Source organism: Labrus mixtus, chromosome 6, assembly GCF_963584025.1.
Source record: "Labrus mixtus chromosome 6, fLabMix1.1, whole genome shotgun sequence".
In the NCBI taxonomy this organism is placed as follows: Eukaryota; Metazoa; Chordata; class Actinopteri; order Labriformes; family Labridae; genus Labrus; species Labrus mixtus.
Genome location: NC_083617.1, coordinates 5,651,033 through 5,674,927, shown reverse-complemented (window position 1 = coordinate 5,674,927; position 23,895 = coordinate 5,651,033). Strand labels below are relative to the sequence as shown.

General features: G+C 39.9%; 2 protein-coding genes across 5 annotated transcripts in view; both read right to left on the bottom strand.

The window, feature by feature from the left end:
- Positions 1 to 992: 992 nt before the first annotated feature.
- bmp5 (bone morphogenetic protein 5) lies at positions 993 to 12,440 on the bottom strand. Its single transcript, XM_061039617.1, has 7 exons — positions 11,411 to 12,440; positions 8,804 to 8,996; positions 4,392 to 4,540; positions 3,837 to 4,034; positions 2,424 to 2,500; positions 2,158 to 2,268; positions 993 to 2,010 (listed from the first exon to the last, which is right to left on the bottom strand). Exons 1-7 carry the CDS (start codon positions 11,892 to 11,894, stop codon positions 1,861 to 1,863), a joined length of 1,362 nt encoding a protein of 453 aa, XP_060895600.1. The 5' UTR covers positions 11,895 to 12,440; the 3' UTR covers positions 993 to 1,860.
- Positions 12,441 to 13,372: 932 nt separating this feature from the next.
- Positions 13,373 to 23,895, bottom strand: part of col21a1 (collagen, type XXI, alpha 1) — a 29,512-nt gene continuing 18,989 nt past the window's right edge. For 3 of the 4 annotated variants that reach the window (XM_061039614.1, XM_061039615.1, XM_061039613.1), the window contains 17 exons: positions 23,026 to 23,079; positions 22,894 to 22,947; positions 22,758 to 22,811; positions 22,350 to 22,403; positions 20,439 to 20,483; positions 20,287 to 20,340; positions 20,151 to 20,204; positions 19,088 to 19,141; positions 18,297 to 18,368; positions 17,525 to 17,560; positions 16,765 to 16,809; positions 16,070 to 16,102; positions 15,815 to 15,961; positions 15,478 to 15,532; positions 15,047 to 15,238; positions 14,889 to 14,966; positions 13,373 to 14,803 (listed from right to left, as the gene is read on the bottom strand). In XM_061039614.1, the coding sequence (XP_060895597.1) occupies positions 14,616 to 14,803; positions 14,889 to 14,966; positions 15,047 to 15,238; positions 15,478 to 15,532; positions 15,815 to 15,961; positions 16,070 to 16,102; positions 16,765 to 16,809; positions 17,525 to 17,560; positions 18,297 to 18,368; positions 19,088 to 19,141; positions 20,151 to 20,204; positions 20,287 to 20,340; positions 20,439 to 20,483; positions 22,350 to 22,403; positions 22,758 to 22,811; positions 22,894 to 22,947; positions 23,026 to 23,079 (1,269 nt within the window). In that variant the 3' untranslated portion in view covers positions 13,373 to 14,615. Of the gene's footprint in view, positions 14,804 to 14,888; positions 14,967 to 15,046; positions 15,239 to 15,477; positions 15,533 to 15,814; positions 15,962 to 16,069; positions 16,103 to 16,764; positions 16,810 to 17,524; positions 17,561 to 18,296; positions 18,369 to 19,087; positions 19,142 to 20,150; positions 20,205 to 20,286; positions 20,341 to 20,438; positions 20,484 to 22,349; positions 22,404 to 22,757; positions 22,812 to 22,893; positions 22,948 to 23,025; positions 23,080 to 23,895 lie in introns of those variants that run through there. The other variant, XM_061039616.1, reaches the window with a different exon arrangement.

The following is a 23,895-nucleotide window of genomic DNA, read 5'->3' as shown; positions in this document are numbered from 1 at the left end:
AAGTACAACACAAGCAAGGATCTAGAAAAGAGGGAACAATGTCAGTAAGAGCAAACGATCAGCTTTGAGTCTGATTGGACACACAGGTGCTGACAGGAAGTGACCAGAGGCAAAGCACAACATTGAGGGCAGTTCTTGAGAGCTCTAATCAGTATAGAAACCATCTTATAAGTCGTCGTTATCAAACAAAAACCATCGTCATTACCATCATCATGTCAACCTGAAGGTCGAGTGTTCGATCCCCAGCTTCTGCAGCAACATGTCCGATGTGTCCTTGGGCAAGACACTTAACCCAGAATTGCCCCCGACGCTTCATCGGCCGCGTATGCATATGTATGAATGCATCGACGCACTTTTAATATCTATTTTTTATCTTAAAAGTTCCTTGCGTCAGTTTAAACATTTTTTTGAAGAGACCTTCAAAACAGGGTGCGTCTTATATACCGGTACGACTTATATTCCGGATTTTACGGTAACTTCTGATGGTCACTTTACATAGAAACCTCTGCCATCAGTGTGTGAATGTGTAGGTGTGACCTGTGGTGAAAAAAGCACTTTGAGTTGTCAGAAGACTAGAGAAGCGCTATACAAGCTCAAGTCCATTTACCATAATCAAGAAGGGGTCACTTAAAAATGCTACACCTTTCTCTCCTGAATGTTCCCCTCCTGTCTGTGGAGGTCAACTACGACTAGCGTTACCCCTCCCCAAGAGCATGTCAACAGACTCCCTGAGTGGACCCCCTAGTTTATATCATTCTTGTCAAACATTTATAAATCTGAGCAGTAGTCCTCCCAACAGTTTGTGAAACATCCGCAGAGCTACAAACAGAAATATAAGAGGGCACCTTGAGTTGGAAAAAGGACTTGAGGACTCGCAGCTGCATGATGGGGGGGAAAAAAAGCTAAAAAACTTCAGACATTTTTCATCCTTTTGTATTGTAATAAATGGAGCCATGAAGGCTGTGGGGTCAAGTAAAAGCCAAGCGAAAGAGTTTTTTTCAAGTGGTACATTTATTAAAATACACAACATCGTACAAGATATACTTTCCCCAAAAGAACACACAAATTAGTGTGAAGTAAAGAAACATTTGCAGCTCTGGCAGAGTCCAAGTGAGAAAACAGTGTTTATGGAAGAGTTTCATTCCAGACTGACATAATCCTCTTCTCAAAAAAAAAAAGAGAGAGAAGCTGTGCTTGGAAGAGGTGAAATAGTATCAGCGCTGAAAGATGGTGACAGCTTGAAAATAGCTTTGGGCAGTTTGGTTTAGATACTGAGAACACTTGCTATATTTATTTTCCAGGAGTCTTAATTTGATTTCCAACAGCTCTTTTTAAAGCTGTGATGTTAATGATGATAACAATATAAATAAAGTTTATTGCCGTACAATGAAAACAGTCGTGTATAATTATTGGTCTGTTAAGAAGAATTACAGTCGGCATTAAAGAAAAACACATTATAACACACTGACGACGGCTGCAGAGTTAAGAGAGCATTTGTCACACAAGTGTGTCGTAAAAAAGTGGAAAAATGAGCAGCCGGGAGGGGGGGAAGCGGTCTTCTGTATTGTGACTCCAGTGAATAGTGAACTCGTATAATTTATCATATATAGACCTAATGAAGAGAGAGTATATGCCAATGGACACAAAAGATAATAAGTGATGCAAAGCAAAATCAAAAAAAATGTTCCCCTAATCATTTAAATATAACAATATTCAGTGCTATTTTTTTTTTAAAAAGAAGAAGAAAATAAATTAGGTAGTAAAACTTTATATACATAATACTGTACATCACAGCTGCAGCACATGTGTTCTCCAGCGATGTCCTCACCAGGTAGCATAAATTAAAGTCTGGGCCGGCTGCTAATGGCAACCACAGGACCGAACCACCATGTTTCTGTATTTCTTGAGGATGACGTTGGAGCTGTCATCGAAGTAAAGCACCGATATTGCATTGAGCTTGGTCGGGGCACAGCACGGCTTTGGCACGTTGTCAGGAAACATTAAATGGACCTATAAATGAGAGCGAGCAGGTTTGAAAGAGGCGTAACAGCAGCGCAGCTTCAAGTGAAATATAACTGCTAAGAACATTATGGCGGCTTATAACTCGCTTTTTTATTGCCGCACACATGTGTGCAATGCACTCTGCAGAATACTCACCAGGGTTTGCACAATCGCATGATTTGTTGCGTTCATGTGTGCGTTGAGTGGAAAAGAGCATTCGCCGTCGCAGTAAAAAGCAGCATAGCCCTCAGGTGCAATGATCCAATCCTGAAGAGAAAAGAATGAGCTGTCTTTATTCACGACACATGGTAAGTTCTCCGAGTGTCAAGTTGAAGCTCAATTAAAACATTCACTGTACAGATCCCATGGGTTAGTCGTGTTTTTGAATGTTTTGTGGGATATAAAGTGAGTTTTTGTCTCACCTGCCAGCCCAAGTCTCGGAAACTGACGTAGAGTTCGTGCTTCTTGCAGGCTTGTTTCTGTTCACTGACGTTGTAATCTGAAAAATATGAAAGGTTCTTTTTTTCACGACAGAAAGTAACATTTGAAAAATGTGTTTACAAAAAACTCTGAAGGTTCTGAACGAATGAACCAGAAACACAAATAAGACGAGCAACATAAGTAAGGTCACTGTGAGTACACGAGAGCATTGTATGACCTAGCTAGACTCAATAATATTGTGAAATTTTGTAAGGTATTTTCTAATCATAATTGTTCTTATTCAGCCCATGTTGAGTGAAAAAATGTATTCCTCTTGCTTTTGGAAACACATTGGGAACAAATATCTCTATGAGTTTTTAATCACTTAGAGCACGACCGATAAATCAGCTAGCCGATAATATTGGCCGATATTAGCATATCCAGTGACTATCGGTATCGGCTAATTTTACCGCTGATATGCACTGATATTACTAGATTTATTCACCAGTCAAATAGCATTTAATTTGAGTTGACTAAAACTAGCAGTTCAATTTCACCAGCATTGTCTGATGTATGGATTACAACAAGTATCATCACTCTGCAGAGTGTCAAACGTTGATGCATGAACATATGAAGCCAAAAAAGCAGTTGATGTTTCTTAACATTTGATTTTAGAGGAACAGACAGTTTTTTCCCTCATGTCATTTTAGAAGAACAAAAACAGCAATGTCAAAGACAAACTGATCAAGAGAGTTATAATCCAATAGCTTTATACTTGGTAATGAAATATTCTGGAGGGAACATTAAAGAGCACTGCCACTATCCAGAAGCTCTCTCACCACCACCTTTAGTTCTTCTGTTCACAGGATTATTTTCAAACTCTGGAGAAACAATCAGACGGGGAAGGTGAGGGAAAGAGACTCTCCAGCGTGCCATGTTTGTTATAATCCCTAGATAAAAAAGTAAAAGACGACAACGTGATTTACATAAAGTAACTCGCCATTAATATGGCTAAGAATGTCAGCTATGTTCTGAGATCGGCACCAGAAGTGAGGAAGGAAAGGCTTTATCCCCTGAAGTGATTATAGGACTCCCCCTCCCCCAACCATTTCTTATTCCTTGTTTAAAAGTCGAAAATGTAAAAACTACTTTGACAGTAAAAAAATTACCTTTAGATTCAGACCTTTGACCAGATGAAAAAGAGAGGCCTTTATATGTGATATATGTTTACTCGGCTGTCATTAAGGTCACTCACTGTGTTGATTTATAGCCGCAGGAGAATGAAACTGGTGAGCCTGACAGATGGATTCACAGCGTGATAGAAAAAATAGCAGGGTAAAAAGATGTGTCTAAAACGAAGGGATCCGATGTGTGTAGGCAGGATTGAATCAATCATAAAAAAAAAACGGCCATACCTCCAGTTTTGGGTGCCCTCGATGATTCTTGTTGATTGGTTGATTTATTGCGATTGTGGTTCTTTTTCTTCCCACCAGCGGCTCTGACGGAGCGAAGCAACACCCCGCTGGCCTTGAAGAAAGCTACCAGGAACGGCTGCTTGGACTGAGGCCCGTTCCTCCCAATGATTCCAGCAGATTTCATGTTGATACTTCGTCCTTTAAAAATAACAGAAAGTAAATAAAAACTCAGGAAAAATTAGATATATTATCATTTTATAGCTTCTTTCAAGGTGATCGGGATGTTTTAGGAAACCTTTATAAAATCCAGGGCCAACCATTCATTCTTTTTGTAAATCACAATTTTAGAGGTTGTAAAAAAAAAAAAGACAATAATATACAAGGCAAGTTTTTCAAGTCAATGAAAGCATCAGTATTTATCGAAACGCAGACATTTGAGAAAGATGAACTTCCTGTGCTTTTCTAGGATCCGACAGACGGAAATAAATCCAAGGAGTATTCAAACGAGTTAAAAAACGTGAAATGTGTAGAAAAGAAACTGAGCCCCCCGCTCACCGTCTGCAGTCTCCACGCAGAGCTGCAGGCCCAGGTTCTGCTGCGGGTTCATCACCCAGTGGTTACTGGTGGCGGTGATGTCGAACACCAGCCAGCCCCCGTCGGAGGACTGGACTCTTTTGGAGTCGAGCAGGAACGTCTCTGCGTCTCTGGAGGTAGGACAAAAACAAACAGAAAACATCTGCAGCAAATAAACAGCAGTTTGAATGACACACACTCCCAACAGCCCAGTGCACATACAACGTGTTTTCTGATTGTTTCAGATGATTTGTAATCCAGTGATAACGATTTAAATGTTGCAGGTTTGTTTGGATTAAGGCTTATAATTCATGCTTTTTTTTAGAGCAGTGACCTTTACTGCTTCATTAATCAGTTTCTAAAAGCTTTAAAACAAATAGAAACTGCCGGGGAATTGTAATTGTTGCACAGCTTTCACGAAACCCAAAAAAAGAGAAACCATGTGCTTGTTCTTAAGAGGTCTTAAAAAGTTGGAGGGGAGCAGACAAACGAGGCATCACTGACTGATCACAAATGAATGCTTCAGCCTAAACTCTTTAACACGAGTCCAAATCTGAGAGAAACATTCCTTCTCTGAAAAGCCCCCCCATCACTGAAAACTGCTGACATGATAAAAGCAATCAATTCTTTTCTGTGAACTGGAGATAAAAAGCAACACAATATTGTTGAAGCCGTGGCTCTTAATGAACTGCAGAGTTGTTTGAAAAAACATTGGCCAAAGCTTTTACTTATTTGATTGTTCAGGAGTTTTGAATCATGAATATCGGCCTGTGTTGTATTTTTATCATGAGTCTGACATAAGGCATCAATCAACCTTGAGTTGAAAAAAAAAAGCCCCGCTCCGCAATTTGCATTGGACTTCTTTCAAGTGGCAGATCGGATAAGGCAGTGCCTGTTCAGTTTTTTTGTGGTTACATGGCGCTGGACCGGAGAGCCGAGATTTTCCATGTGGCCCCAATAATTCCGACGATATTCATGTGTTTATTACACGTGTAATAAATCTCCACCTCGGTGTGGAATTCAACCCTGAGGTCGGTTGTTATGAGTGACTTTCTGCTGAACTTCCTTTTTTTGAAAATTTAGCAGCATTAAGATAATATCCTGTGATAACTTTAACTTTGTTCTGGTAAAATGTGAACGATTACTCGAGCCATGTCCGAGAGGAAAATGTCATTCTGCTCCTTCGGCTGTGATGTTTGGATACCTCTGTTCCACAGAGAGTGTTAACAGGAGGGGATAGAGGTAGAAAAGACGGTCTACCTGACATTCAGTTCACATGCCACTCATCATCCCCATTAGGGTTACCATACCAGTATTTTAAACTTTACTAAACACTACTAAGAATCACATTATATCGATACCTGTTTCAATACCACAGCACAACAAAAAGAAGTCTTAGGCACCCAGTATTGGGTAGTTTCCTGTTTTCGATTTTCCATATTCTGCATTCAAACTCCTCCACATATTTTAACAGTGTCTCCTCCTGTATTGGCTCTCTGTTAGTAAGACACATAAACGTAGCTTTTGCATCTACACGAGACTCCACAAGGACTTGAGAAAGTTCGACAAAAACACAGATCGTTTCATTTTAAATCACATGGTCTGAGAAATTAATGAAGTATCGAACATTTTGAAAATTTCTGTTACAAATTCATGTTCAGTAGCTAAGGTCAGTGTGTACAAAGGTGTTGATGATATTGTTTTCTGACTTTAAAGGCCCCCTACAGAGTTTTTGACCCCGTTGTACTGGAGCAATGTACAGCACCATGTTTATAAGAGTCCCTTTGTTTATTTAGTTTCATTCATGTGCAAGGGGGGGGGGGATCCATATTCTACCTCCAGGAATTTAAAGGGTAGCTATAACTGAAGTTTTTTCTCTTTTTCCAGCAGGCGGAGCACTTTTAATTTGATTATAGTTTGACCCTTTGCGTGCCCTTTCGACTTACAAGTACTGATAACTGAGCTGGTGTTTGCGATAAAAATTGAGGAGACTAGCCAAACCCTTACATTCAGAATGTATTTGAACACTTTGTCAATCATTAAAAATTCGTTTGAATGTGATTTTTGGACACACTAACCGTTATCAGCGAGGGCGTTGTCAGTTATTGTAAAAAAAGTAAAGTGCCAGAAATGGCAGTGAAGAAGAAAAACTGCCAACAAGCAAGTGTTTATGTCTACACCTACGGTTTCAGATACTAATATAATATTGCTTCATTATGTTAAAAAAGATAGATAATTGACAATCAAGGATACAATCAATATGTTTTTTGATAATAAAAGTGAATCTAAACATCTATCTTTGTGTAAATAGAACCATTAATTTTCACATCTCAAGTCTCACATTCTTACTATTCTTACTACTCAGTAATAGTTCCAGTTTAGCAGACATGGATAGAGGAAAAGCTTCAAATGTCCCAGGCTAAACTTCAACCAAAATGAGGATTCTGCTTTAACTCTCAGACTTAACACAGCCCAATAAAATGATTTTAGTGTTCTATAAAATCCACGAGTTAACCACAACTCAAGTTAACCATTACTTTTGATGATCAAGTGGATTTCTTATAATAACCAGTTAAAAAGCATTGTCAGTAAACGTGGTTAAACAGTTTAATATGGAGGGTTTTTTTCAGTCAAAACTGAAAGAATAAGTTAGATTTTTCAGTAAAATACTAAATTCTTCATAGCGTTTGAATTACTGTAGAGGGGGAAAAAACATAATGTGATTTATTGAGAAACGTATATCCCAGTGTTGTTTCTAAGGCGTCTCACCTTGGGACAGATTAGTCCTTCTTCCTGAACACTAATGAAAACATGCTATTCCCCATGAAAACGTGTGTGAAAACTTCCAACGGAGCAGCCTTCCCCTTTAAGACGGCAGAGTCCATTGACTCGGACCTTTTCAAAGCCCAGGAGGGCCATATCTCCCCTTCAATCACCCACACACATTTTTGGCAAGCGAATGTGGGCCCACTTTTAAGTACACCCTCGTGTATTCAGCTATGTCATGGTTTAAACTTCCGGAATATTGTTAAGACAGGCAGGTGGTGGGCATAACAGTGACCGCAGGAGCACCAAAGGGGAACCCCCCCTCCTCTCCCCTTCCCCCCCCTCCCTTCCCTCATATGGGCCCTCATGGTCTCATCTGGGACACGGCCAGCTTGGCAGGCAACACAAGACGAGTGATAACTGATGGACCATCCAAGCTCCGTAAGTGGCCGACTCGCTAATGGAGTTCTCTTTATCCGAGAGACTATATTTGTAAGGCAGACACGGTGCGAATGAAGGAGAGCAGAGTGCGAGATACAGAAAGGCGTTCTGTGGGAGTGGAAAGTTTCAAACCGTGCGAGACAATGGCTGTTGGGACTGTTTAACTGTGAGCTGAGATAACTGTTTGGAACACATTTGTTCAGTTTGATCTGTGATAAAATGGGGGGGGGGGGGGGGGTAACAGCTATTTGGGTTTCCTTTTCACTTATTTGCATCTGCAGACAGGACAATGTTTGGATGTCGGCCCTCCACCCTTTTAATGTTTCTTTTTTATTATTATTTATGATTAGTTTGAGACTCTCAAGAGGCCAAACTCATTTCTGTCAAATTTAAAAAAAAACAGTTACTTTTCAAACTCTACAAAGTGATTTCTAGTTTGACACAGTGTTTAATACAATGTACAGTCCCAAGCATTTTTCTCTCGACACCCCCTCCTCCCCTTATTTGTATCAAAGAAAAGCCCAAAGGACCCATACGGAAAAGAAAGATACCACTGTCATCAAGAGTGAACATACAATTAATTGTTTTATTTAGAACCCATATTAGAGGTGGAGGTGACTAAGTAGCCTGATTTTTTTAAGTTAGGAAATATGTAATTATTTATCTACAGATCTGAAACTATCCACTTAATGTGTTATTAGAATTTTAGTAAATATCAATAAGCGTACACACTGTAAAGCCTCACACATAAAAATATAACATCTATAGAATGAGATCTTTTACTTTAATAAAGCGACAACATCACAATTAAAAAACACACCGACTGCACTCTTAAGAATTGTTGCAAACATGAGCGTTTATGAAGCTTCCTGTTAACGTGAAGCTGATGGATTAGAAAACAAATTTTGCTCCTTCTTCACATTTTGGTGGATAATCTGTAACCATTCATCATTTTTGCAGGTTGATTCTCATGTATTAGATGTTAACTTGTGAAGTACCTGTCACATAAATGTTGTGCAGTAAAAATACAGAGTTTGCATCTGAAGTATAGAAAGCAGAAAATGGAAATACTTGAAGTGCATATACCTCAATATTTTATCTACAAGTAAATGTACTCTATTAGAATCCACTGCTGCCTTGTGTGTGTGTGTGTGTGTGTGTGTGTGTTTACTTGATTAGGTACTTACTTGTTCTGATACTCCTTGACGACTTGATGAATGGACACCTTCAGAGTGACGTTGTCGTAGCGTGCATGGCTGCGGTCCTTATAGATCCGAAACTCTGCAGCCGTCACCGCCTCGCCTTCCGGGATCTGAGTCAGATCGAAGCGGAACTCCTTGTAGTGTCTCCGTTGGTGAGAGAAATCTTTGTCTTTCTCGACTGGGAGAGAAAAAATGTTTTATGATGAATTTCATTTTTACTGGCAGGAGCAAAAAAAAAAAGAAAAAAAAAAAACATGCACTGATCCAAAAAATATGACTTCAACTGGTGATGCGTGTTGCTCAAAGGGAGGAAATATGGCGGCTTTAAGGTCACAGCAAAAAAAAAAAAGTTATTTATCACATCTTTTACATTCCTGGTCCAATCCAAACATTTTCACTACCAACAAAAGCACTTTCCAGTTCATTAAATCAGTCAGCTGAATACAGGTAGCCGTTCCCAGACAGGCCCTCTACTGTGTTCCTTACTGCATTCTCTGGCCATGATGAATGGGCTGTCAGTTAAGAAAAACAGGCTGATTTCAATTAAAGACACTTTGGTCTGCTCCTCAAGTGAGCGTTAAGACCAGACAGGATCCTCCGACGTCATATGAGCGACTTACTCTGACCTCGTTTCTGACCTCACACTGACCTCCTGTAGCTTCAATGCCCTACAAGTGTGTTATAACTTTAAACTAAATAACTCTTAAAATACTAAGGGACTTTAGAGATCTTTTCAGGACTTTCATTGGAGAAAATGTTTGATATGTATTCAGCTGCAGGGAGGGGAATAAGATATGTATCACTGGGTTTTTTTTATGGAGAAGCCTGCTTTCTATTTTTGCAGGGAAGATGAGGCATCAAAGCACCTTATCAATATTATGAAAATAAACAAGGATAAAGTCACTACCACAGTGTCGCTCCCCTGCAGGGCTGCAGAGAAGAGGCATGCGGCTGAGGTCAGGGGGGGACCGTCTGACATCCTCGGGCGATATCATGCAGTGCATTTCCCTGATATTTTATCAAGTGAGAGCGCCTGCCGCTACTTAACACACACAAGTCAGAGGTCAGGTCTGACTTTTACCCACTGAGCGTGTTCCATTAGGTTAGCCACGGGCAGTAATGCGAAGCAGAAGTGCCACCGAGAGCATAAAGAATTTAACTTTCTAATCTCTACAGATAAGATACTCAGGACTTGATCGTCTGCAAGAGGTGTATGTACTCTGTGCACCACGACAGAATCAGTATTCTGTTTGTTTAATTGAAAACTGCTGTCTCTGCATCATGTATATTTATGAAGGTTAAAAAAGCGGGGCTTCTTATTTAAACATTGTAAGCTCCGACGGTTACAGTAAGCGTATTAAACTGCATGAAACGCGGCTCAGACGTTAGTAAAACAGTTGAGGTCAGCAGCTATATGTGGTTGTACTGTAATAAAGACAGAGCCCCATTGAACACTTCACTGACAGTCCCCAGAACGAGAGCGGAGCTTTCAAGGCTGACAGTGTACATGCCCTGCTGTAGTGGTAAGTGGAAACAGATGGGCTCAGGCCAAGGTGAGGGATTAGACTCCCAAGCAACACTACACAAAACATTTTACATGTTTTGATTTGTATTAAGAAAATTAAATCAACACTGCAACACAATGTAAATTGGTGCATGGCCTTTTTTCCCCGGTTTGTTTTCCCCCTTAAATGTCATTTTTTGAGTGATTTTTTTAATGCCATGCTTCCTTATATTTTAACTCTCATTAAAGAATAATGACATACTCTAAATTGTGCAAATATGAAAGACAGAGCTGCTTCTTTTTTCTCAGTGACATGTGCCTCAATACAAACAGACATAAGTCAATATCACTCCCCTTTTTAACAACAGGAAATCATTTAGACCAATTTTCTCAAGGTCAGACAGTCATCTTGATAAGTTTCTCTGAACTGCGGGGTTAAAGGGTCCCGGCTACCGAACAAACACAATCACTCTCCAGATCAGCTTCTCCTTTTAATAGAAAGCAGACAAATTGCGAAAGGTCAAAATGTTTTAGGTCTAATTCTGTTAAACACGAAATATTTCACACAAGGCGGAAAAAAAAGAGCAACTGAGCACATTAGAGGGCCAGAGGAAGACTGATGTCTGAAAAATGCGTCTAAAATCTACATGCGTGAAAAGAATTTAGGCAAGATTAATAAACTGCTTGTGCTGAAAGTAACACAACGTACATTAAAGGGGATTACAATATGTGTAATGCTCAAAAAAACGTGGAAGGCTTTCATGCTGCTGGATTTTAAATGATCTGTCTGTAGTTTGGACACATTGCAAATTTTACATGTTCGTTTTATTAAGCTTTGCATCACAGACACAGACTTAAGATACTCCAGGAAAATGTCAAATAATACCTCAAATTTCCTAAACTGTGGAAGGAATGTAGATGAGTTGGATAGGGATTCTTTTTTACTTTTTGGTATTTCTGTATAAATGTGCTGCAGCACTGAAGCTAAATAAAAGGAAGACTTTGTTGCCTGCGTTCTAATTTATACAAAATATTAAATAGGTAAACAGGTGATAAAATGCATTTTAATGCACTTTAATGCAACTTACCTAAGTTGACAAAACTCATCACCATGTCGGCATCATTGAGAAAGTTGTTCTCGTGCGCTGAGGTGAGCGCGGGGCTGTGGCCTAACAGAGGGGCCGCGCGATAGGGCAGTGGCACGCGGGAGTACCCGGCATGCTGCGGGCTGTAGTAACCCTTCCTGGAGTGCCCTTGAGCCTTGGCACTGAAGCTCTTCCCCGGGCCGACCTCCTCCTCCTCCACGGCCATGGCGTTGTACAGGTCGAGCATGAAGAGCGGCGCCGAGGACGCCTGCTTCCCGGGACTGAAGGGCCTCGGCCGGTGAGGCAAGCCCAGGATGGAGAGGATCTCTCTCTGGATCTCCCTGCGTTCGTGATTGCGCAATCTCCTGTAAATAAAACTCGAGTGCACATGGTTGTCACTTAACCCGCAATGAGTGCAGGACAGAAAACTCAAGCAGCTCCACGCGAGTCCGAATACAGCACGGTGCAAAGGTGAAAGCGCTGTCATCTTGACAAAATGTTGAGTTTTGAAGATGACCTACATCGCACTCTTTAAAAAAAAAAAAAAAAAAAAGGAGTTATATCTCTGCTAATGCAGAATCATAGATTTTCCATTTTTGGGAAGATGCACCACAACTTTCCCCGGTGTTCAGCCCTTTCTACAAATTAGGTATCAACAGTCGCTGCTCCTCTCCGGTTTTTATTCCTCCAGGGTCCATCCAGAAGTCTCTGCTGTGCCACACCAAGTATTTATGGAGCTGTGACCCTGTCCCTCACCTTACTCCTCTGTGATGCAAAAAAAAAAAAACCGGAGGTACGCCCATTAAGTCGAGGGATAACCCCGGAGTTTCCAGTGGATGAAATGTGTTCAACTGTGTCAGAAAAATGAACAGACAAGAGTTGCACTCCACTCATGTCCCGGCTCGCATTTTTCTTCTTCTTCTTCTTCTTTTTTTCACCTCCTGAGAGCGTTTTGGGGATAGTTGCCCTCTGAGTCCATCCCACTCTCAACTCTTGTTTTTGCATCCACCTCTAGCGGCCGCAGTAAAACTTCCAGCCCCGCTCCCATGATGAATGTGGCGGCGCAGGAGTGTAAAAGGAGACACTTGAAATCTGAGAGGCCGTCTTAACGAGTGAAAGAATAATGACAGAGCCTTTTAATCACCTCAAGTTATTGAAGTCTGCGTGTTTATGGGAGAGGGCTGCAGCTGAATTCAGCAACAACAAGGAACCTGTTGGGTTTTTTTTTCACAATGAGTCATAATAATGGGATAAGTAAAACAATATTTTATCAAACAGTCTATCAACTTAAAATAGCTCCACTTTTAATGTGCTGCACAAAAAATACAGTCAAACCATATTTCCCACATAGAAACAGATCAGGGGTAGATAGAAGTACCACAAAGGCTGATAAAGATAAACTGCAAATTCATTTTTTAAAACCTCAGACCAACTGCAGATGTTTATACTCTAAAGTGATTTTGATCTCTATAACTATAGGACAATGCAGACTGTAATTTTAAACGAAGGCTAACAGCCTTAATACAAAAAGCTCCGCTCTCATAGGAGTATTAAGTAAACAACATGTTGAAGTAAGAATGGTGGGATAATTAAAAACATAAACAGTCAGATGTTCCCATGTGAGATGGGAGGCTGCTATGCAAAAAAAAAAGAGAGAGAGAAAGAGGAAACGTCCCTCATAGGTGAAGTTATTCCTGCAAATGATGAGATGTTACCACACAGCGCCATCTGGTGCTCAGAGATGTTGTTTCTGAACTTTGATAGATAAAACACATCCGACACAGACTTGAGCTGTGAATCCTCAACTCCAGCTTCATATTTTCGTACACTGTAATTATCAAATGATCCGTTTAGATAGTGCTGTAAAAAGTTAAACATCTAGAACACATCAGAAGGACAATATTGGATTTATGATGTGACAAAATCCACCTCAAACGTAAAAGAACAGAATCAACCAAGTTCACAAATCTTTAAGATATTTTTATTCTTAAAAAAAAAAGATCCATACAAAAGTCATTTTTACAAAAAGGTAAACAAAAAAATACTAAAGCTGTTAAAGACACATCGTTGTTGAAATAGACAGCCTTAACCTTTTTTTTCTTTTTCTTATAAATAACAATAAAATACCTGCTACAGTAATGAGAGGGAAGCCTCAAGGACACTGTTGACATAATTGTTCCAAAAAAATAAGAAGCATTTTCTTCAATCAAGAAACATCATTTTGAAAGTGGAATACAATGTTGTTAAAATTAATGTTTAATGTGAAGGATTCATTCATGATATAAAGTATTTGCTGTTGTCATATGAGATAGGTACTTTAGATTCAACTGAATGCCATAGAAGATTGGTTCCCAACCAAATCTCAGAGGGGGCGCAAAGTCTAGTTTTCTCTGAGGTTGTAAAAAAAAAAGATTTGCACATATTCACTAAAAATCATGACACACTTACTGCAAAGTTAATACAGAGGTCTTTTAGTAATACGAAGTGTGTGTTGGCCAATTCTATCAATTAAAACAATTAAAACTTGAAGTTAATTTTTGACAGCAATGTATCCCTCTTTTCATGTGGGTCCTCGGGGGGAGGGGGGGGCTCAGCTTTTCTTAGATACAAGTAGGAGGAGGGGGCGACTCAAAGGAAAAAAAAAAATGTTTGAACCACTGCTATAGAAACTCAGGCCTACAGCAGCTCATTATCAGCTACATGAAACAAGACTTACAGTCTTATGGTAAAACGTGCAAATTCCACACGTTACCTATTGGTGATATAATTCACCTAGAAAGAGAGAAGTCATGTTTCTAACGGACCTGCACCTAATTAATGTGCATAGAAAATATAAGGAGTAACATGCAAAAAAAGAAACATCAGGGGACAATATGGGAAATTTGTACCAGCAACTCTGGCCAAAGAAAAATCCAGACATACATATAGTTCATGAGTTTCAGGTGTTCAGATGAGAGGGATCCAATGGAGCCTATTCTAAAGTATCGTAACACCTTTAAAAAAGCACAAAGCATTTAAAAAACGACATGTAAATAATACAAAATACCAATGAAAGTATGAAGGGATCTGGATCTGTTGACTGTCTGAGATCACACACATGTTGTTGGAGGAGGTCTGTTTTTATTGCCACGACAGAGTAAAACTATTAAGATGAGATCTTCCTGAGAATGTCTGTTTGTTCCATGACAGCTTGAAACGATGCATTACATCAATAGTTTGGCCCTTTGCTGTAAGCATCCCTCCTCATCATGCTACCATAGCACATGGATGGATCGCAGACCCCAGGCTGACCGGGGATGCCAGGATTTCCACTTTTGCCCTCTGCTCCGCTTATACCAGGAGACCCAGGTTTACCTGGAGGACCTGGCTTACCGTACCCCTGGGGACCCATTGGACCTGTGGAGATAAAAATACTAAGTCATGGCCGCCATATCTGAAATCTTTTGAATATCCTCAGTATATTAGGATCCACATTTCTTACCTGGGGGCCCAGGTGGCCCTTGGTCTCCAATGGTGGATCGACCAGGACTCCCTCTCTCACCTTCCAAACCTGGTTCCCCTAGAAACACAAAAGTACTTGCTAAAGCCTCAAACAAAAGCCTTTTATCTACTGACTGTTCAATTTGACACCGGTCTTACCTTTCAGACCGTTAATTCCACGGTGCCCAGGCCGACCAGGGAAGCCTGGCTGTCCCCTGGAACCACTAAGTCCAGGAAAACCCCTGAGTCCCTGGGGCCCAGTTTGACCTGGAGGACCAGGAGATCCAGGTCGACTTTGACATCTTGTACAGGTACCCTGCTGGTTGCTCAGCAACAATAAAGGTAGCTCAGCTATGACAATGGAAAGATGTGAGATGTGAGGTTAAAACACAAAGAAGCACATCATCATTAAAGTCTGTAGTGATGGGTGTTTTTCTAATTTAACCCGTGTCCCATCGGTTAACATGCAGGAGGCGGGGTTTATAGCCTATACTCCAACCAGTCAGTAGGGGGTGCTCTACAATTTTGGCTTCACTTAACGTAAGGTGTTGCGCTGTCCATTCTTTATACAGTCTTTGAGTGAAACTCACACTGAAGAATCTCTCTGCAGATCTGGCGTATGTGACTGTCCGACATTTGACTTGCCTGGAATGAAAATTGATAGACCATATGAGATTGGGATGATTTTATACTTTTTTTGTTAGTCAACATTTGATACAAACATCATAAGGTTGGCAAAAAAATGTGATTCTTTGATGTTTTTTCTTAACATGTTTTAAAACAATACAATCTCCGTTATTTTAATGATCAATGGTTTCAAGATACCAAAGTAAAAAAAAAAAAAAACGGCAATACATATTCCGCATCATGACAACCCTATAACTAACTATTCAAAGTTATTAGCACAGGATAGTTTTGCAAACATACAGATCGTCCTTCAGGTCCAGGTGGGCCCGGGGTACCAGTGTCCCCCTGCAGCCCTCGGGCGCCAGGTGGGCCTGAGTGACCAGACTGTCCAGGTCGTCCCACTTGACCTTCTTGACCTCTCTGCCCCGGATCCCCTGTTGTCCCTTTCTGGCAAAAATACCACCCGAGAGTTAGAAATACACACAACAATGAAGGTTGGCTGGAGGTATGAGGATGGATGGAGGTACAGTGATTAGTGAGTTCAGCTTAACATACCTCTCCTTTTAGTCCTGTTGGCCCGGTCGAGCCCTGTCAATGAAAGTCAGGATAACTCATTTAAAATGAGAAAGCACTTAGAGAGCCCATACCTCCAAAAAAGATGAAAAACACCCAAAGTATGTTCATATTTGTGAAGCCTTAATGTAGATATGAATCAAAATGCACATTAATAGAGACTCTGGATGATTTTTTTTTTTTTTTAATTTTGCAGTGAAATACAAATAAAAATGTAACACAAATCAGAATCATGAGCACTCAGTGTGCAACATGCTGTTATAGCACCACCTATAGGCTAAGTTAGAAATCTGCAGTGTTAACTTCCCATGTCCTTATCTCTACTTAGCAAGATTACAGTTATACATGAATTTGCATGTTATGTCATATTGGCCAAAACTCATGAACGCAAATGAAAGAACATAAAAGTGGTCAAAACCAAGATAATGTGAATAAATACGATGTTTGTTGCACCAAGGATTCCAAGTAGAAACATCTTATTTCCTTGTCTCACAGTAAAACTAATACAATGCATAATAAATGGCCACATGATGGCGCTATCCACATTTAAAATGAAGTTACAGTTTCTTTAGTACCCTACTACAACAGACCAATACACATTTTGGCTAACCCTAACCCTAAATCCCCTTCCCCTAACCCATTATATGACATTAAATCATACAAAGGCTCAAACTCACATGTTCCCCTGGTCGACCATTCACTCCTTTTTCACCTTTCATTCCCTGACGAGGAAACAAAACAGATGTTAAGTCACAAATACATATAAAATCCCTGTTTGTAAATCTGGTACTATCCTGTCGATAGTACTACAGTTTAAGTCTGTCATGCTAAAAATCCAGTCAACATGTGATTGATGCTTATTTACAACAGTGAATGGGAGTTAATGGGTTTTAAATACGCTCTTTAAACACTTTGGATTATATAAATATGGCTATGATTCCTTGTTCCATTCCTTGAGTTAATTTTGTTTGCCTGACATCAAATTGATTTAGTTAAGCGTAAAACCATGCTGGAAGTAAGAACAGCAAATTTCCAGCTATAATTCCAACGTATGAAAAGAGCTGACACATTGTTGTTTTCCAAAACTGTAAGAAATATGTCAGACATGACGCTTTATTTCCACTGAATTCTTTAAATATATCAATTGCTGCAAAGACGATATATCTCTACTGCTAGTCATTATCTAGTCATTGAACTACAGTGTTGAATACAATCTAAAAAAACATTGGATAAAAACAACTGTTCTTGTGGACCACCCCTTCACCCAATGGGGAGAATTTGCACATGTGTTGATGTAAAGCTTGTAATGTATCGTCAACTTCTAAATCTGAGGCGTTATTTTAGATAAGCAACACAGAAGTCAACACAATCATGGCGCGAGCTGCTTGTGTGACTAAGTAAGCGTCGCTTGTAGTGTCATTTTGGCTTGAGTCTTACCGTCTCTCCTCTTTCACCTTGACTTCCTCTTTGTCCCTGATGAAATAGAAATGGATTATAACTTTAAATAACATAAAAAAAAACAGGGTAGCAAATGACTTACACAAACATGAACATGCACAATACATTAATGTACTACTTATACAGAGTCTTAGGACACTTTTCAAAAATGAGCACAGAGTAATTGCTGAAAAAAAAAAACACCAGTTCTGATTGATGCATGTCTGTTGCGTATAATTTATGTAGGTTAAGTCATTTATACAATTCTATTTTTGCACAAAGTTACATGAAATATTCAATAGAAACCAACATTCTTTTAATTATTGACCCACCTGCGCTCACTCTCACGAGTAAGCAACAAAAATGAATTTAAGAAGAAGATGTACTTATAATTACACGAGGGGATATTACATTTTACACTGTGTTGTTCAACATACTACACACACAGGCTGAAATACACACACATGCATGAACAGGATCCTTTGGACATGCACTAATGGAGAGATGGGGGAAGGGTTCGGTGCCTTGCTCAAGAGCACCTCAGCAGTGCTCAGGAAGTGAACTAGCACCTCTCCAGTTACCAGACCCATTTCCAGACTTGGTCCGTACTGGCACTTGAACTGGCCACCCTCCGGTTCCCAACCCAAGTCCCTACAGACTGAGCTACTGACACATTATCAGAAATCTTACATGTGAAAATGTCCCAGCTGAAGGAAATGGGAAGAAACATTAGTGTTAGGGCAAGGTTAGAAAAACATGTTAGTAGAAATACCTTGCCGCCCTTCAGGCCTGGCATGCCTGGGTGCCCCGGCTGACCTTCTCTCCCTGGTTCTCCTGCACTCCCCTTTAAAAGTATTCAACAGAAAGAGAAATTCATTCAAACGGAAATAAACTTACTCTACGTATTATAGTACTGAAAACAGGTCATGGAAACTCCTCAGTTCACTCAGAGTTTTACTGATAACCCTGAGTATTTTACTAACCCAATTTCTGAAAAGGTGGGACATTGTGTAAAATGTAAATAAAAACAGAATGCAATGATTTGCAAAACATTGAAAGCCCATGTTTAATTAAAAATAACACAAAGAGACTGGAAAAGTTATAAAATACAAAAAACACCTGATGGAACTGCACAAGTTAACAAGATTATATGGCAACTGGTTAGAAACATGATTGGGTATAAAGAGAGAATCTTTCTGGAGTGAAGTTGGTGAGGGGTTCTTTAACTTCATCTGGGGTTTTCATCATCCACATTATACTATCATTAAAAGATTCAGGGAGTATGAAGGAAATCTCAGTACGCAGGGGAAGAGGTAAAAAAACAATATTGGGTGTCCGTGATCTTACTGTCCCGACTTCTCTTTTTTTTTCTTTGAAAAATGTTGCAGGTGTCAAATTCAAAATAATCGTATAATGTCCAATGACATTTCTGAGTTTCAACATTGGAAATATTGTCTTTCAATTAAATATGGGGTTTCAATATTCTGCAAACTATCAAAATGTATTTGTATTGACATTATACACATCGTCCCTGGTTAACTGTAGATTCTTTAAAAAACATACCACAGGTCCTGGTGTCCCTTGTGTGCCTGGAATTCCACCTTCGCCCTTATTCCCCTTGATAAAGATTAAAAACATGTCATATTCTAATAAAAACATACAACGGAATTACATCACATCCTATCACTGGCTGCACTGCAGCATACCTCCACAAGGTTGTGCTGTTCTCATGCTCGACTTTTGATAGCGTCTAGTCGTATGTTTTCATTTCCAGTTGAACAGCCTCGGTAATTGCAGTCTGAATCTCAGCCATAAAATCAGAGTATCGCCAGCCTGTCCAAAAACTGGGTTTCACTCGTGTGCCATTGACCAATACACATTGGCCTGTTCAAAGCAGATCAGCTAATGAAAAGTGATCCGGAGACAGAGCCTCCAGCCCAGACGAGCCCAGACTGCTTACGTTTCCAATAAGATTCCACTGACGAAAGCATCTAGAAGCTAATCTTAGCTTAATTTAGCACTGCTGTTGTGGCCAAATAATCGTCACTCGTGCAAAGTTGTATTTTAGGAAAAACAGTGACCTAACAGAATATGCAATGCTCCCTTGCCAAACGGCTTTCTATGCATTTCAAACGTCTCTATGGTTGGAGAGCTCTATGAATACCACTATCCAAGCTTGTGTTCATATTCAACACGATGCATTATGCATAGACTGGATGATAGACTGGATGATAAAGGGAAAGTTATGTCATAATATGACATGCCATATTGAACCGCTTTGCTTGTTTGCAGCCTGTGTGGACTGCATCTTGCCTGACATGGCTCAGCCTGCAGCTTGTCACTTTCTAATGCTAGCTTGTGTTGATTGATTTGCGTTATTGACTTTTCTGGGTCACAGTTTGGGCTGCTGTGCTCACAGCCCGAGGGCTGTAGAGGGGGATAAACTCAGATTATACGTATGACACAGTTAATCCATTTTTAAAGACTATTAAGTCCCCTTGATGACTGCTGGTAGAATAAAAGTCAGACATTACTTCTGCTAGCGTCATTGCGGCTTTGTATCACTAACAGCACAGCTCTTTAAAGAGGCTCAAACAGGATTTCAAAAACAGGCATATGTAATTACCTTAGGTCCGGTTTGTCCTTTTAACCCAGGTGTGCCAGGTAAACCAACCTCACCCTACAGCAGAGACAAAATCTTGTCAACACATCTGATTCAGCATATAAAAACCTGTCCACAAATAGTCTTACTCATGACTTACAGGTGGTCCAGATGATCCTGTGAAGCCCCTCAGACCAGGTAATCCGGATTCCCCCTTAAAAAATAATCACATCATTCAAACATAATCACTAAGAATTATGCAAAACGTTTTATATGTTTCTATAACTCATGCATTTTGAACATCTTACTCACCTTTGCTCCATCCAGACCGGCAATCCCTGGCAATCCAGGCATACCCTGGGAGCAAGGCAACAGATAAAACTTGATTGTGCACACAACATATTTAAGAAATACATAAAATGGAATTATTTGGAGGCATTTTGTTATGTTTCCAGTTTACTCACTTTCACCACAAGTCAATTATTCCATTGTGTCTGTAACAATTATAGCCATTTCTCAATAAAAGCAACTAATGGTTAAACATGGTGAACATGGAATTTTAACTAAAATGTGCAATCCCTAGTTACGGTTGGTTGGTTTAACAGGAAAAGTGGAGAAATGTGGTTTTGGCTTTTTGAGGCTCAGTTCTTATTCTTAATCATTAAGTTAAAACAATCTCTCTAAAAGAAGAAAACAAGCCTGATGTTCACTAATATAGCACTCTCTAAGGTTTCATTGCTATGTCAAACTGTATGATCCTTAGATGACTTGAACATCCTGTAATTGAGATTTTCACACATATTTTATATTCTGATAAATACCATAATGAAACAAGTACCGGTAGATGTCAATGAAATTCTACTTAAAACAAGTAACTGAGCCAGGGCAGATATGTATGGATTCATGGTTTTAATTCATTTATTTTGTTGTTCAACACATGCAGCAAATCTACCCTTGGAAGCTTCTCAACTCTTTCATTTTATTCTGAGATAAATGCTTGCAGATGCTGCGTCGTTGCCTCGGACGACATTTTTAGTAACATATGCGCATAGGGAATAGATTAGATAGGCAGGAAGAGAGACAGGAATATAGAAACAGCCACCCAAGGCACTCACACTCCACCCATGGGTGAGGAAATCCCCATCTTGAGGCATACACTGAAGAGCTGCCTTTGTCTTGTTTTAACTCGAGGAGCTACATCATGAACTTTGTCTCCCTGGATACATGGCTAACTCTTTGGTTCTGCTGGGGAAACATGGCTTACAGCCTTGTGGAGCAACTGAGTCATCTTTTGTAGACCCATCACAAACTTTTGGACCGCACTAATAATCATGATCAGTGGGGTGGCTTCCCAGTTGAAACACTTTCTTCCTAAAACAGATCTTCCAGAGCAGCACAGCATTCCCCCGATGAGTTACTTTCACTGCCTTGGATTATAGCATGAGACTGCTTGTTACATAACAGGGTTATCCTGGGATGAACTACAGGGGAATACCCCTAATTTACTTGCTGTCAGCGGGGGGGGGGGGGGGGGGGGGGGGGGGGAGGGGGACTCTCTGTACTGCTGACAGTATGTTCACACACTGCAGTCATAGAGCTGTAAAAAAAAAAAAAATGTAATGTGTGCAAAGCTTTGATTTGTAAATTGGCTCTTGTGCAGAATCACAAGCCTATTTTAATGTTCAGTTACTGACAGAATAATTTAATATCAGCCACAATTAGCATTTGTTTTTCAATAACTTTGGAAGACATAATGAAATTACCTTTCATCTGGTAAATGGTAAATGGACTTAAGCTTGTATAGTCTTCTGATGACTCAAAACGGTTTTACACCGCAGGTCACACCTACCAATTCACACCCATTCACACACCAATGGTAGAAGTTGCTACGTAAAGTGTCCATCAGAAGTAACTAATCCCATTCATACACCGCTGACAAATCAGCGGGAGCAACTTGGGGTTAAGTGTCTTGCCCAAAGGACACATTGGACATGTGGCTGCAGGACATGGGGACCGAACCCCCGACCTTCCGGTTGACAGACGACAGTCTCTACCAGAGAGCCCAATCTAAAATTTCCCTCAGTGGATTAAAATCTTACATTTATTTTTTGATTTATTCCCAATTTGGGTGAAATCCTTCTTTTCTGAGTGAAAACGTATAGCTCACACATCCTTCAAAATACACATCATGTACAATGATTAATGTCTGTGGTTAAAACTCACGGGATGGCCTTCCCGTCCATCCACACCAGGAATGCCACTGGTCCCAGTTTCTCCCTTAATACATGGGGAAAAAAACAAACATTATTAACACATCGCATTGTTATAAAAAGTTAATGATGAACAATTAGTTTCACACATAAATGTCTCGTACTATTGGATTGATTACGAAGGCATTTATCTAAAGCATGAAGAATGCCTTTGGTGTTTATTGTAGTTGTCATATTGAGTTTGGAAAAAGACGAGGGAGACACCAGCGCTGTAGTGCATTTCCATGGTTGCCAAACATCAACAACACAACTTTTGGGAGCAGCAACGTCTGTTAAGAATAAATATGTATGCTAAGCCAACCTCATGCCTCTATTCTTCTCCTCATCCATGAATGAACTTTGTAAAATGCTGGAAACAGACCTTTTCACCAGGTCTCCCTGGAAATCCATCTTTTCCATCCCTCCCGGGTAGACCCTGAAATCAGAGAATAGGGTTTTGAAACGTGTTTGTTATGGCACACAAACTTAGGATTTGATTCTACATCTGTCATACATACAGGTTCTCCTGGGTAACCGGAGGGCCCAGCAGGTCCCATAGTCCCCTTTTCACCCTGGGAATATTATACCATCATGTAAAACCTGTTATATATCCTGTGCCATGTTCAGTATTTCATTTTTTTTCATCTTACCATTGGCCCTGCTGTTCCCGGTAGCCCTGAAATTCCCGTGGATCCTATTGAGCCCTGGGAAAAGTGAGAAGATTTTTAATGATCATTTGATGCAATCTAGTTCCTACATCCCTCTTGACTAACATGACATTGCTTATTTGAACTTTCAGTGATTAATCTGGCATTCATACGGTTTAAAGAGTGGGACAATTGCCATCCTAGAATCAATATAAAATCAGTATGGTCACAAATACAGTTGATGTGTTCAGTGTTTGATATTATTTAGCAGTGGATTTTAGCAAGTTCTTGGACAGAAATGTTAGGTACTCATTCGTTTCATAGCGTCATTCTGGAATTTAAAAAATCACGCTTGTTGTTGACCCATAACAAGATATTGATCAACCCCCTCTTGAATGGTTGTGCAACTTAGGGGAGTGATGCGCTGTGCACTGTCATATTTTCAGAATTGCAAACAACATGTGGAACAATATTACATCATTGAATAATATGCTAATCAACTCCATCATGTGACCATATTACATACTGACTGGTTCAGGGAATTTTTGCGGTTGACAACATTTATCTTGTGGCTTCGTTTGCAAAAATATTTGTCTATAAAAAGAAATGATGGTCAAAGTGTCGACAGTTTCTGTCCTGCTGGTTGCAGGAATATCTGTACATGTTCCATTGGTAGCAAAATATTGATCAAAAATCTCTCCAGCTTTTGTCTTTATCAAAGTACTGTTAGCAGGTGTTGCTTACCTCAAAAAAATACATTTTAAAAGGGATTTAAAGGCTGACTGGCTAGAAGTGATGGATCTTAGCCAGAAAAAACACAACCATTGAAGCACACTGTTTTGCTTTTTTTGTCTTCATGATGCTGTATGCTTG